At 45.4% G+C, this 14,556-nt stretch overlaps 1 protein-coding gene across 1 annotated transcript; it reads right to left on the bottom strand.

Moving 5' to 3' along the window:
* Positions 1-9,914: 9,914 nt before the first annotated feature.
* LOC144324873 (uncharacterized) lies at positions 9,915-14,531 on the bottom strand. Its single transcript, XM_077932648.1, has 2 exons — positions 11,108-14,531; positions 9,915-10,413 (listed from the first exon to the last, which is right to left on the bottom strand). Exons 1-2 carry the CDS (start codon positions 11,292-11,294, stop codon positions 10,130-10,132), a joined length of 471 nt encoding a protein of 156 aa, XP_077788774.1. The 5' UTR covers positions 11,295-14,531; the 3' UTR covers positions 9,915-10,129.
* Between the last annotated feature and the right edge of the window lie 25 nt (positions 14,532-14,556).

The following is a 14,556-nucleotide window of genomic DNA, read 5'->3' as shown; positions in this document are numbered from 1 at the left end:
TGCAGCCTGCTTTGAAGCAGCAGTGACGCAGCTTGATTAAAAGCAGCGGAGATGGCAAATGCCAGGCTAGCTGATGCTTTTGGGATTCCAAAGCTCAATAAGAAGAATTACGCTAACTGGGTACAGTATGCAGAGGCTATTCTGCGGAAAGAGGGTCTGTTTGAAGTTATTACAGACAACCCTCCAGCTCCAATTACAGATCAATGGAAAGCTAAAGATTCCAAAGCAAGGGGAACTCTTACGTTGATAGTATCCCCAGAAGAGCTCTGTCTGTTGCGTGATAAGACCACAGCCAGAGAAATTTGGGGCACTTTGAGAGAGGCTCACTTGAGGACAGAAGCTGGTTCCTCTATGTTTTACTATGCCAAGCTGCATGGCATGGCTCTTGATCAAGGTGGAGATGTGCGTACACATCTGATGGAGATGCAGAATCTGAGACATGAGCTGCAACAGAGAGGACTCACTTTTCCAGAGGCTGTGTATTCCTTCATGATACTACACTCTTTGGGTCCAAGTTGGGAGTCCGTTGCCACTCAGATTGCTGTTCAGCCAACTGCTCAGCTCACAGTAGCCTATGTTACTGCCGTGATTTTGAATGAAGCAGACCGCCGGGGTGCTAGCTGCATGGGTAAGGGGGAGTCTTCACAGACATCATCCCAGAGTGCAGTGCAACCACCAGAGGGGCCAAAGCTTTGAAGGCAGTGAAATGCTACTTGTGTGGACGTCTAGGCCATATGAAGAGGGAATGCAGATATCCCAGGGCCAAGACAGACCAGCGCAGCGAAAGCTCATTGTGTGGAAAAGGCCAAAGCAAAGGCAAAGGTCCGGTGTCCAGGACAACGCAGCACAAGGCGATGGTCTCACGCTTCACTCCGAAGGTTGCAAAGGTCCAGAAGACGTCTAGATCTTTCTTCGTTGTTGATTCAGCAGCGACCCACCACATGTGCAATGATAAGCGACTGTTAGTGTCTTTTACACCGCAGGAAGGTGCGATTCACCAGGCGGATGACCACACGATTCCCAGTCGAGGCTACGGAACTGTTCTTCACAGTTTGGACTTATCGATACAAGATGTGCTTTACGTACCAGATGCCACACACAATCTACTCAGTGTTGCGCAGCTGAATGAATGGAAAATTGACGTTTCCTTCAAGAACAAGAAATGCACCATCACAAAGAAAAACGATTATGTATTGCATGCTGAATATGTTGATCGTTTGTTTGTTTTGTATTATGATGATGTTGTGCAGGATGAAACTTGTTGCATTGCAGGTTCTAACAAAAGTTTGCATGCAGGATGTATTCATGATTTTCACAGGAAATTAGGTCATTTGCATTTTGAGGCAGTATCTAAAATGCCTGCCTTGGTTGAAGGTATGACTATTAAACCCTGCAGGTAGCACATGAAGTGCAAAGCATGCGCAGCAAACAAGGTAAAAATGGCTGCGAAAGGTAAGGTGTCTAGTAGGCAAGCTACAGAACCATACCAGGTTGTTCATGCTGATTTGGTTGGTCCACTATCGCCCTCTTTGGGTGGTAATAGGTACTTCATGGTTCTCATTGATGCATTTTCCAGGTATATTTATGTGTACAATCTCAAGCAGAAATCAGAGGCTTTTCCTAGGTTCAAGGAATTCTGTGCTTGGTTGGAAAATGTGCATGGTAAGAAGATAAAGACTTTTTTCACTGATCGCGGGGGAGAATTCACTTCTCAGCAGTTAGAAGCTTTTCTGACTGAGAAAGGAATTCAACACGATTTGTCTAGTCCTCGCTCGCCATGGCAGAATGGACTTTGCGAGAGGGCAAATCAAACATTGCTTCAGGGTATGAAAACCTTGCTGCATGATGCCAATCTTCCAGAGAGTTATTGGGCCGAATCTCTCTCGTGTTTTATTTACAGTTATAATCGCAGGTTATCATCAGCGATTGGTTGTACCCCGTATGAGAAGATGTTTGGCAAGAAGCCTTACATCAAACACATGAAAATTTTTGGTTCTGACATGTGGGTTCATTCACCGCAAAGCTCCAAGTTAGACAAGTGTGGATTGCATGGTATCTTTCTAGGCTATCAGAAAGGTTCTTACAGAATAATGATGACTGACTCTAAGACAATTAGGCTCACAAGAAGTGTTGAGTACAATGCCAAGTGGGGGGAGAATGTGGGAATTTTCCAATGTTATCCTGATGACAGTGATGAGACTGAGGATAGGCAACAGCAAAAGCAACCGCAACAACCCACACCCACTGATGAAGGTTCTGATTCTGAGTCTGAAACTGAATTGGGTGATTCAGAGGATTTCAAGAGTGCGAAAGCCTCTATGCGACCCTCTGAAAGCTCTGATCGAGAAGAATTGGAAGAACCATTGTTCACAATAGGTCATTTTTCTCCTAAGAAGGAAGAGGAAAGTGTTGAAGACTTAAGGCTAATTCGCAGGTCACAAAGAGCCACAAAAGGCAGACCTCCAAAGAGATTTGCTGATGAATTGGCTAAGACAGCAGTAGCAGCTGTTAAAAGCTCCAAGAAGATATTTGAACCTTCAAGTTTCCAAGAAATCCAGGATTTGGATTCAAAGGAAGCTGAGCCATGGTTAAATGCCATGAAGGCTGAGCTTGATTCCTTAGAAAGGAACAAAACATGGGAGCTAGTTCCAGTAGTTCCAGGAATGAAACTGCTTGGAAGCAAATGGGTCTTCAAAGCGAAGACTGATCAAAATGGCAAGATAGTCAGACACAAAGCCAGATTGGTAGCCAGAGGTTTTGCACAGGTACCAGGTGAAGACTATCACGAGACATATTCACCCACAGTGAGATATGAGAGCATTAGACTTATGCTCAAGCTAGCTGCAGAGGAGAATCTACACGTTAGTCACCACGATGTGAATACAGCGTTTTTGTACGGATCTCTAGGTGAATCACTGTATATGCTTCCACCTGATGGCGTACAGGTAAAACAGGGATTTGTTTGTGCTCTGAAGAAGTCTCTTTATGGTCTCAAACAAAGTGCACGGTGTTGGCACACAAAACTCACTGAAGTATTGTTTTCTCTAGGTTTTAAGCAAGGGAAAGCTGATCCATGTGTATTTGTCAAAGAGGAGGGGCAAAAGAAGCTGTATTGCTTGTTTTATGTTGATGATATTTTGTTCTTTTGGAAAGATGTCACAATGTACAATAATGCCCTTGCTCAACTGAAAGAGCACTTTGACATGAAAGATCTTGGTGAGGTAAACAACTACCTATCTCTGGAAATAGAGAGAGATCACGATGGTAACATTCTAGTACACCAGTCACAGAAAATTGCTGATGTGTTAAGCAAGCTAAACCTGATGGATGCTAACCCTGTAGACACACCGATGACAACAGGTTATCAGGTAGAAGACACTAAAGAAGCATTTTCTGACACTACACTGTACAGAAGTGTACTAGGCAAGCTAAACTTCATTGCCAGATGTTCAAGACCAGACATTGCTGTTAGCTGTAATTTGCTAAGCAGACAAGTCAACAATCCTACTGTTAAGGATTGGAAAGCTCTGAAACGCATAGCACGCTATTTGAAAGGCACTATGCATTACAGACTGAGATTTAACAATCAGAAGTCTGGTGGTCTTGAGATATTTGCAGATGCAAGTTTTGGAAGTGACACTACAGACAGGAAAAGTACGTCTGGAGTTTGCAATCAGGGTCTATTTGATTGGTCATGTAAGAAGCAAACAACAGTTAGCTTAAGTACTTGTGAAGCTGAACTGAATGCACTGTCTTATTCACTTAAGGATTGTGAATGGTTGTTACAATTGTGCAGACATGAAAATTCCTGTCAAATGTCCAATCCAGGTTTACCAGGACAACAAAGCATGTTTGGCTTTGCTGAATTCGGAAGGTTGTAAGCAAAGCACGAAGCATTTGCAATTGAAACTGCAACATGCTAGGGAATGTATTCAGAAGGGACTCGTAATGGTGTCCTATATGCCAGGTAATGAAACTCCTGCTGATGTATTGTCCAAGATTGTATCAAGGGATCAACACTGTGCCTATGTACAGAAGTTGGGTTTGTACTAATATTGTACGAACACGCTGCCCAGTGATGTTCACAGAAAGGGGGAGGATGTTAGTTTCTGCTTTCTTCACTGTGCAGCGAAGTGCTTGTCATGGGACAATGTTTTGCATTCCACAGTCAGAGTACTGTTGGGTTTCCCACGGGAATGGGAGACTGGATGTGACGTACACTGGTTTCCTGTTTATCTCTGTTCTCTTGGTGCTCCGAGGAGAAGGATGGTTGTTTCTCTGCTCTCGCAGAGGCAAGATGCATGTTTGTAATCTCTCAGCATTGAAGTGTGAATAAAGAAGAATTAAGCACGTGGCACGTACTCCTCATCCTTCCACTGTGTACAGAACACTGCAAATACAACACACAAAACCATGTTGTTGGTCACCAGGGAATTTTGGTGGCCTAAGGTGCGGGAAGATGTGAAGGAATATGTGCGAGGGTGTGAGACCTGTCAGAGAGCCAAAGGGGAGAGGGCAGCTCCGGCAGGGTTATTAGAGCCTCTGCCAACACCAGGGAGGCCATGGGAGGTGGTGTCAGTAGACTTCATCACTGACCTGCCCCAGTCCAGGGGGGAAACGGCGGTGTTGGTGTTGGTGGATCTACTCACCAAAATGTGCCATTTTGTGGCATGTTCTCATGCGGTAATTGCGGAGGAGACAGCCAAATTGTTTGTGGAGCACGTGTTTAAGTTGCATGGGGTCCCTTCAAGGGTCATTTCGGATAGGGGCCACAATTTACCTCAAGGTTCTGGCGCAAACTCATGAGTTTGTTGCAAGTTGAGGTGAGTTTCACCACTGCCAGACATCCCGAAAGCAATGGGCAGGCGGAAAGGGTCAATGCAGTATTACAGCAGTACCTGCATTGTTATGTGGGGGAGAGGCAGAACGATTGGGTGGACAAATTAGCGCTGGCGGAGTTTGCATACAACAACTCCAAGAATGTGTTCACAGGGATGACTCCGTTTTTTGCTAATCACGGGTGCCATCCTAGGGCTTTCCCTGGGAGGGGGGAGGAATCGTGGAGTGTGCCAGCCGCTGAACAGTTTGCGGAGGAAATGGAGGCAATTCAACAACAACTGAAGTTGAACTTGGAAAGGGCCAAGGAGGTATACAAGAGGCAAGCAGACAAGCATCGGAGGGAAGGGGAAACCCTCCGGGTTGGGGATAAGGTGTGGTTATCAACGCAAGGCTTGCCTTGGAAAGGGGGTTGTAAGAAACTCAAAACCCAGGAGGGCGGGTCCCTTTGAAATCATACAGCAAGTCAACCTGGTGGCCTTTAGGTTGAGGCTGCCAGAGAGCATGAAAATTCATCCCGTGTTCCACCGGTCGCTATTGTCGGCTTACCGGCCGGGCAGAAGGGAAGGGGAGGTGCCACTGCCAGAAGTCGAGGAAAGGGAGCGGGGACACCAGATAGAGGAAATATTGGACTCGTGTTGGAAGGGTAATCAGCTGGAGTATCTTGTAGCTTGGGAGGGGGCTCCCAGTTTGGATAACACATGGGTGCCGTCAGATTGGGTCACGGAGGAGGGTTTAGTGGAGGACTTCCATGAGCTATTTCCCCATAAGCCACAACCCGCAGGGAGGTTCGCTGAGAGGGCATATGGGCCGACGGATGATGAAGAGGATTTTGAAGGGTTCTCAGCCTCGGACCAAGAGGAAACACAGTGGGGAGGAGGAGTGAGTGAAGAGCGTCCGGGTCCACCAGGTGTTAGAGGTTGGGGTAATGTTTTTGATGATACTGAAGAGGAGGAGGAGATTTTCCTAGGATTTACCCCCGAGAAGCATGAGGAGAATGCGTTGGGTGAGGCTTCTTCTCAGGAAAGGGAGGTGGGGGGGGCGCCTTTGAGGAGGGGGTGGATGTCAGGGAACTGCAGGCAGTGAGGGAGGAAAGAATCAGAGGATACAGGGAACGATCTCCACTGCTCAGTACTGAGTCCCCCTCAGAAGACAGAGAAGAGGATAGTGAGTCTGGGGAGGAAGGGGTGCTTCAGAGAGAGAGGGATCCACGTCACAGGGGAAAACGGAAGGGGCTGAGCCATTGGCTGTGTTGGTCTTGAGGGAAAGGGAAAAGAGAAACTAGTTAGAGCAACGAGTCATGGGAGACGGGTCGCTTTGTTTATTCTGCATGTAATCTTGTCAGAAGGAAATAAAGAAAGGAATTTATGGCTGGCTGCCGGGAGTGTTTTCTCTGCTGAGTGCAGCAACGCTTGCAGCTGGCAAGCTGACACCTCCACAGCAGTACCTATTCATCTACTTGCACTGGCATGCTTTTGAACTGTTATGTTGGCAGGAGCCGGGACAGAGCAACGGAACTCCCGTCGCGGGGATTCAAACCGCCAACCTTACTCTGTGGTTTGGACCACAGGGCCACCCGTGTCCTATGTTCTTTATATTTATGTTCCAATATTAACTTCTCAATTGGATCTCATACAGAAAAGTGGCAATTCCCATTTACTTTCGACTTTGCAGTGCAGACCAACAAATAAAATCTCAAAGCCTGGCCATTCAGAACAAACCATCTATAGTGTTTTGGAAAAGATTAGGTGGTCAGCTTCCTGTTTCCTGCTGTGAGATATGGCTGCCTCCCAAGAGATTGGACCCCCCCCAGTCATGCCAGTAATTCAGGGTTAATATGTGGGTAATTAGCCCTGCTGACCCCCCCCCCCCGGTAGGGGGGGCTGCACTGCGCCACCCGCAGATTGTCCGTTATCTGCCTTCCGCAACAAGATGTGGGGGCAGGGGCACTAGGTGGTGATCACGGCGTTATGAAAAGATTAGGTGGTCACTGCAGTCTGAAGGCGTGATTGCCAAATTCTTGGACTCAGATAGAATGTTACATCTGAGGACAACTCTTATCAACTCACACTATTACGGTTCAGTATAATCTTATTCTCAATTAATAGACCACTGCAGTACAATAGCTAAGCCTGCATCAGGAAGAACTTTAGGAAGAACTTCCTGACAGTATGAGCTGTTTGACAGTGGAATTTGCTGCCAAGGAGTGTGGTGGAGTCTCCTTCTTTGGAGGTCTTTAAGCAGAGGCTTGACAACCATATGTCAGGAGTGCTCTGATGGTGTTTCCTGCTTGGCAGGGGGTTGGACTCCATGGCCCTTGGGGTCTCTTCCAACTCTAGGATTCTATGATCAGTGGCCCTCCCTAATCCTTCTCCTTGGTTTGACTAGGAATGCTATACAGAGAAAATATTACTCAGAACTTTGCTTAGGGACCTTCACAAAAAAGGAGATATAACAATTTTTAAAAACTATTTTATATGTAGGAAGCTATATAATGATCTTATTGCTAAGAAGAAGAAAATATACTATCAGAATAAATGGACACATGTAATAAATGCAGTAAAAATCATAAATCCTGGCAAATAACTTCTGGCCATCTGAACACCAATTTCCTTCTAAATATATATGCTATTCCCCCTCAAACCTAGGTGAATTCCTTTATTTAAAAAATTAAAATATTTAATGATTCACCTTGTCTTCTATCTAATGCTGACAAGCTTGTTCCCTCAAATATGCCCAATTGGCCATTGGTAAGCTCAGATGAAATTATAGAACGAATCACAGAACTAAAACTTGCCAAGGTCCCTGGCTCTGGCGGGATTTCTGTTTGAGATTTTGAAAAAGCATACAGAGTGGTGTGCATTACCACTTGCCAACCTATTTACGCTTACAGATCAACATGGAATTATTCCAAGATAGTGGTTAACTATTTTTATTGGGTTTTTGATAATTTTATACATATAAAACAACAATATCAAACATTAAAATGCAAAGTTCTTTTGAACCTTCAGATCTCCTTCCCTGCCTCCATGAGTTCCATGTTTAAGTTTTAATTTGCTGCATCCTTTACCATTATCCATCTATTATATAACCATAATTACCATAAATAATTCCACATTACAAGTGTCATTACATCCCTGCCAAATCATTCCCATTAAAAACATACAGACAATCACAACGATCCATTAAAAACCATAAAGACAATCACAATGAAAGCAGCATAGCACCATCCCTCTCATTAAAAGAAGTCAGTTCTCAAAAACTGTTGGAGCTCAAAGGTGCAACAGTTTTTTGCCAGCAGGACAAGGAGGGAGCCAGTCTAGCTTCTCTAGAGAAGGAGTTCCTCTGTGCTCCTGCACCTTCTCCCAGGTGCTGCTGAAATGGTGTGAGCCAATCTGAACTTCTCCTATGGTTTATTCATGTAGACCATGATATCAGCACAGTTGGCATAAACCTGATTCTTAATATTCTTAATAGAAAATACCCCTCAGCGAACTTTCCTGATGCTGATCTAGTTCTTATCTCTAATGCCCCGGAAGGCTTTCAGATCTCTTAAGATTTTATGTAAAGATCAGCACAGCAATCTGGTGTTACCAGCAAAAATTTCATTTTCATCACCTGTGAAAAGGTTCCACGTAGACAATGATACATAAAGTTAGAGCTCAAGAAACAAAGGTAGCCAGTTAGTTATTTTTCACTAGAGCCATAGCCCTTCTACTCCCAATTAAGTAAACAAATTAGGAATCAGGCTGGAACTTAATAAGAAGCGAGCAACAGAACAATAGAATATAGGCATTGTAGGAATTACGTATCCCAAAGACCTCCTCCCCTCTCCATGACCTAAAAGTGGCTCAAAACCATCCTTAAACCCCAGGTTTTCAAGGCTTGGTTGGTTCTCACAAGCTCCAGCATGGATCCCCGTATCGCTCCATGCTTTCAGGGACCAGCTGCACCCTGTGCGTTGCTTCCTTCGCTTTCCTGCTTCACTTCTAGTGTGACAAATGCCCTGACCTCTTGAGGCTTTGAAGAGGGATCCTTCTTTCACTCTTCGACCAAGGTGTGCATGGGCTGTAGGAGCTGCTGCCTGCTTATGTGGTGACTTGGCTGCCCGAAGCAGCATTCGTAAGCTCTCATTTCAGGTAACAAACCAACCTTGCTTCATTCCTCTTGTCAGTGGGCATGAGGGTAAGGGTGAGTGCATATTCATAACAAACACATATTCACCACAAACACACGTTATAGCTCTACAAAAGGTCCTAAACCTCTTCGTGGTGAGTGTAGGAATGCACATGAGCGCTGAACACACATGTAGGTTCAGACGCACATCTTATAACACTGCTTCATGCGGAGATGTGGGCATGCCCAAGAAAATGCCCAGTTGCTTCGTGGCCACCCGCTTCCCTTGATCTGCGCAGCTGAAGGGACGGGTGTTACTGGACAGAAAATGGGATTTACAAGTGATCAAATCTTCCCAATGCCCCCCATTGGGAAAAACAGTGTGTTTTAGAGCCAACTCCCTGTCTAAACTTCCCCCAGATTCATGAGGATATGCCTTTACTGAGTTGCGCTTCCAAGGAATGTCCTCTGCTGTCCTGGGCAGGTGTTATACGTAATAGGGTTCGGTACGCAGATAGATGTTGTATTTGGGCAACCGCAGGTGGAGAACATCCAGCATGATTTATTCCAGTGCCCACTATACTCAGAACCTGGGAGACGCTTTCTAAATCCTTTGTCCAGGAAAGCTGTCTCTCCCTGGCAGAAAGGGGTCTCTGGCTGCTCAGGGATGCCAGTGTTCCAATGACTTATAACGTGGCCCTCTTTGTGCTGGGGACAAAAAAGATCAGGAAGAACCTGGACAAAATTGCAGGGAATTGTAAGATTCAGAGGCCTAAATAGGAAACTCTTCTATGCTTTGTGGAGTCCCCAATCAAAACGAGCACCTGCATGTTATGATCTTGATGGTTCAGGCAGTGGCTCTGCTTTCTATGTACTGTATAGTTATATAGATATTTCTTTTCCTCATAGTATTTGTATGGTTTCGTTGTGGCCTTTGGCTAGTCCAGTAAAGCTTATTTTGATGATGACCTGCACAGCTGAGACCCAGGACCCCGTAGACCCTGCTCAGTACCAGAATGGCAACTCAGCGAGAGAGTCCGGCATTGCATGCTGCTTCATTGGTGCCCCTAAAAAGATCCCCACCTCAAGTAGCCACTTGAGCTGCTGGTGCCATGCAGAGGGCCCATCCTGGCACACACACCAACTCGCCCCGTGCCACCAGCCCTGCCTCCACCCGCTAGCCATGTTCCTGGAGACGAGACGGGCTCTCACCTGTCGTGGTGTCAGGAGCAAACCGGACGACCTGCAGTCCTGCTGCTCTGTCCGTCATGTTGAGGGGCGAGGACACCCGTGGGCCAGGAGGGGATCTTCTTATCATCGTTGCACCCCCCGGAGAAATGGGTGAAGGAGGGCTATCGCTTGGAAGCCTTCGGCGTACAGTCACCCTGAAGTTGGTGTTGGGGGCGAAGCGGGCTTGCTCCCAGCTGTGGCTGTCCTGGAAGGCGTTGTTGAGGATCGGATCTGTGGGGGTGAACAGGCAGGTTAAGATGAGTCAGAGTCCCCAGCCGCAAGCCTGTGAAGCCCTTAGCGATTTGGGACCCACATCTCTGAAATGTGAGTTGAGATCTGCAGATGAAGCTCTCCTAGGAAGGGGGTTCGGTGTAGCAGGAACTTCCCCAGCAGCCCCCCGGCTGTGGAGTCGTCTCCCTTCTCCTACATTCCACCTTTGGGGAAGGGGGTGTGTGTGCCTGATGGATACTTCATTTTTGCTTCCGGTGCCTGTTTTATTTGATTATTGTTAGTTTTATGGTGGTGATTAATTCACTTCGCTTTACATTTTTATTGTTCATTGTTTACTCGGCTTTCCCCAGGGGGAAGAGCAGACTAGAAATAAAATTTATAAATACACTTCCCCAAACTACAATCCCTTTAGCTGCCAATATTCCCACATAAACTTCTGTTTGTTTTTAACAACTTTCACTGATTGGGATGGGGTGCTAAAACTCGTTTTGGGAAAACATTTCGCGCTCTCCCCTCTTCCGCATCCCAGAAGCAGTCCTGCTCCTTGGATTGTGCCCCTCTGCAGACCACCTTCTGGGGCTCCTCCGTGTCCCCTAAGGCCTGAACCCCCCCCAGCTGCTCTCCAGAGTAAGATCTTGCCTGGGGGACCAGCCTGCATCACAGGAGGCCCCCCCACATCAACTGTAGCACTTACTTGTGGCATCAATCCGGGTAGATTCAAACTTGGGGATCAAGTTGGTTTCATTGTACTGGTTCCGTAGGATAGACTTGAGCTCTTGGTTCTCCTTGAGCATCTGGATGAGGTGCTTCAGCTCGTCATTTTCCGCCACGAGGGCATCAATCTCCTTTTTCAAGTCGTCATAGCGAGCGAAGATGGCCATCCCCTGCGAGATGTCTTGGTGCAGGGATAGTGAGCTGCCTGGGAGTGCCCCAGAAGGGTGTCAGGGTGCCATCCAGGTGTTCAAGCTGCCATAGGATCCCCTCTCCTTGCCACTGCTAGCCAGGGAGACAAGCAGGCAGCCCAGGTAGCCTGGCGCTAGGGATGACACGGGCGGCGATTGTGATGCAAGCAGCCCAGAGTGTGCTGGAGCTCTTAGGAGCCCTGTGGGGGAGGGGAAGAGAGGCGGGCAGGCAGGGCGGGCATCGCCATCACCCAGGAAATTCCCTGGCCCTGTTGACCGGCTAAGGTCCTGTATACCTGGAGGTCACCTCCATCGTCCAGCCCAGACCCTGATGTCCAGCTCCGAGGGCCTTCTGGCAGTTCCCTCATTGCGAGAAGTGAGGTTACAGGGAGCCAGCCAGAGGGCCTTCTCGGTGGTGGCGCCCGCCCTGTGGAACACCCTCCCTGATGAAGTCAAAACAGATAAACAATCATATGACTTTTCGTAGACATCTGAAGGCAGCTGTGTTTCAGGAAGCTTTTAATGTTTGACTTCTTGCCGTACTCTTTATATTCTGTTGAAAACCGCCCAGAGTGTCTTGGGCAGGGTATAAGTTAACAACAACAACAACCACTTTGAAGGGGGGGGGGGTTTGGTTGTTTTTTTTGCAATCAATGTGTGTATAAATGTGGAATAAAATAAACAAAGCCACTGTCCATTTTCATTGTCTTTTTCTGCACATTTCCAGCTCTACAATATATGGCGGATGCACTACATTCCAAATGTAGATACAAACTGGACGGTCAGTTTAGCTCCAACCCCTTTGCTGAACAGACTGAATTCACAGGGAATGTGGCACCAGCTGCCCCCGTGTGGCCTCCATGGGGAACAGCAACGGCCACCCCAACCAAGTCAGGACCACGCGCAGCATCCTTCGCCAACACTCACACGCGTGCCAGCAATTTTATTAGTATTTTACAGTGATTGAAACACAGACATAAATAGAATATATTGATTGAGCTAATATATTTTAGAATAAGTAAACATGAGCAATCAATAATAAATAGAGTTTGTGGTGAGCCCACGGGGACTCAAGGTTAACAGTTATGTTATAAAAAATAGAAATATACACCTTTACATTAAATGTGTACTATCAGATAAATAACTAGACATCTGAGTAGTTTCTGTCAGAGAATATTCCCTTTCTCTGTCTACGCAGGCTCTCAAAAACGTTCTTGAAGCACTGGGCAGTCTTGCATGACATGAAATAGTTTCAGATGCCTTCCTTTCTGCAATTGATCACGGAGTATTGGCTATAACTTAATCCAAGTAGTGTCAGATACCATCTGGTTAAAGCTTTGTTTTTTTAAATAACAAAACACAACAACTTTCAAATTTACTGCCCAGAGTTGTGCAGTGAATTTTTCCATTTCTCTGTCGGTATACAATAAATTTGATTATTTCCCATTTTAGCTTTGAATTACATCATGAGGATTAATTCTCTGATCATTCACATAATTAACCAACCCAATTTTTTGTGATTGCAGTTTTTTGTTTTTGTTTTGTATCTGCAAGGTTTTCAAAACTGTTTCAGTGGTGTATTTTAAAAGGTTGTAACCCAGTCAAGGACTTGAGGGGAAAGGGTGGATGGGTGGATAAATCAATAAATATTTGAGACCAATAACTCAAGAACTCATGCCATCTCTGAAATCTAGATGTGTTATGCTTTATCTGTAAGCTTTTCATAAAAAGTCAGTTATTTCCAATCAATCTCACATTTCAGCTGGTGAACTACCCTGAGACCTCTGGGTGCAGGGCGGTATATAAATCAAATACGTTTTTAATATGTTAACTCTTCTTCCATCACAGACCTTAATTTAGTCATATCTCTTTCCCAGAATTTCATTTCAACTAACTGGTCTTTCCCCTCACATTCCATATTCTAAAAGATTGCCGCAAGAAGCAGGTAGCCTGGGATTAACTTGTTCCTAAACTTTCTCCGAATCTTACAAATGACTCTAGTAATGGGATCTGAATTTAATTATTGCAAGATCTTTCCTACTATTATGTCAGACAATTTTAGTTGATAAACGTATTTGTTTTGTGTGGCAAGAGTTCTCAAACTATGTTCATATAATGCCCCAATGCATAGTAATTTAACAAAGAGTAGTAATTTAACACTTTACATTTGGGAATGCAAATCTTCCTACTAATCACTGTTGGTAAAGGGTCTTTTAGGTTAAGCAACCCCCCCCCCCCCCGGAAAGTAAATAAAATTACAATTTCTTAAGAAATTGCTGACTAAGAGCAATATTTAATAATGAAAGGAAGTTCTGTGGCATTTTGCTCATTTTTATAACTGGCCTTCCAGCCCAGAAGAAATTCAAATTTTCCAATCTAGGCAGATACTTTATTATTTGTTGCATTCATTTAGAATGATAGTGTTTGATTAACTCTTTCCAATCTTGGATAATTTCAAAGTTCCTTACTCGTGTCCACCACTTGGAATTTTAAAAATACTAATGCTATATTGCCTGCACCCAAGTTAATCTTTAAATAGTCATTTGCTCCCTTCAAATGTAACAAGATTTGACACTAGTTCTAGATTTTGCAGTGCCTGAAATAAGTACTTTTGTTCCATTCTATCAAATTCTTTCTGGCTTCTAACTTTAGAGAATTGTTTTTGAAAGGTTTCTGGATATTTGATGTTAAACCTGTGGTTTTTCATAAATCCTGCCTAATTGCCCTGAATATATATGTTCTTAAAAATCTGTTTCGCCAATACTAGACCAGGGCTTAAAATCTGAAGTAAAACTGTAGGTCTGTATGTCCAGCTACCGAGAAATCTTTTGCTGGTGTTTGAGGATGACAGTCTGCGCTTCTTCACATTTGGCGGAAAAGATGGTGCCAGTGATAAACCATCAAGGAAATGGGCAGGTGGGGGCAGCGCAAGCATTCCATGCTGAGATGGGGAAGGGGAACAGAGCCCTTGAGAAAGGCAGCCCTCTTCTGCCACTGCTTCCTCCAAGGAGCGCTGGAGTTGCAGCCCTTTGTTACTACAACAGCACAGCTGCAGCTTCGAAACTTGCTGTATTCACCTGGACACGCCACATTACATCTCAGGCAAATCAAATTACTCTGAGCTGGCTTCCCTAAGCAGCCGCCGGTGCCTGTCAACATGCCAACAGCTGCAGGATGTGTGCATTCCTGTGCTCATTGCAGCCCCTCAATATACAGCAGAGGTTCTGCCCCAGAGATTTAG

Source organism: Podarcis muralis, chromosome 8 (assembly GCF_964188315.1).
Source record: "Podarcis muralis chromosome 8, rPodMur119.hap1.1, whole genome shotgun sequence".
Classification (NCBI taxonomy): domain Eukaryota; kingdom Metazoa; phylum Chordata; class Lepidosauria; order Squamata; family Lacertidae; genus Podarcis; species Podarcis muralis.
Note: the sequence above shows the minus strand (reverse complement) of the source record. Positions and strands in the feature narration are given on the sequence as shown.

Bases quoted from the DNA above. Each gene is read 5' to 3' on its own strand.
- LOC144324873 (XM_077932648.1), bottom strand. From the start codon at position 11,294: ATGGCCATCTTCGCTCGCTATGACGACTTGAAAAAGGAGATTGATGCC. The intron at 10,414-11,107 runs GTAAGTGCTACA...TCACCCCCACAG, and splicing joins TACCCGGATTGATGCCACAA to ATCCGATCCTCAACAACGCC.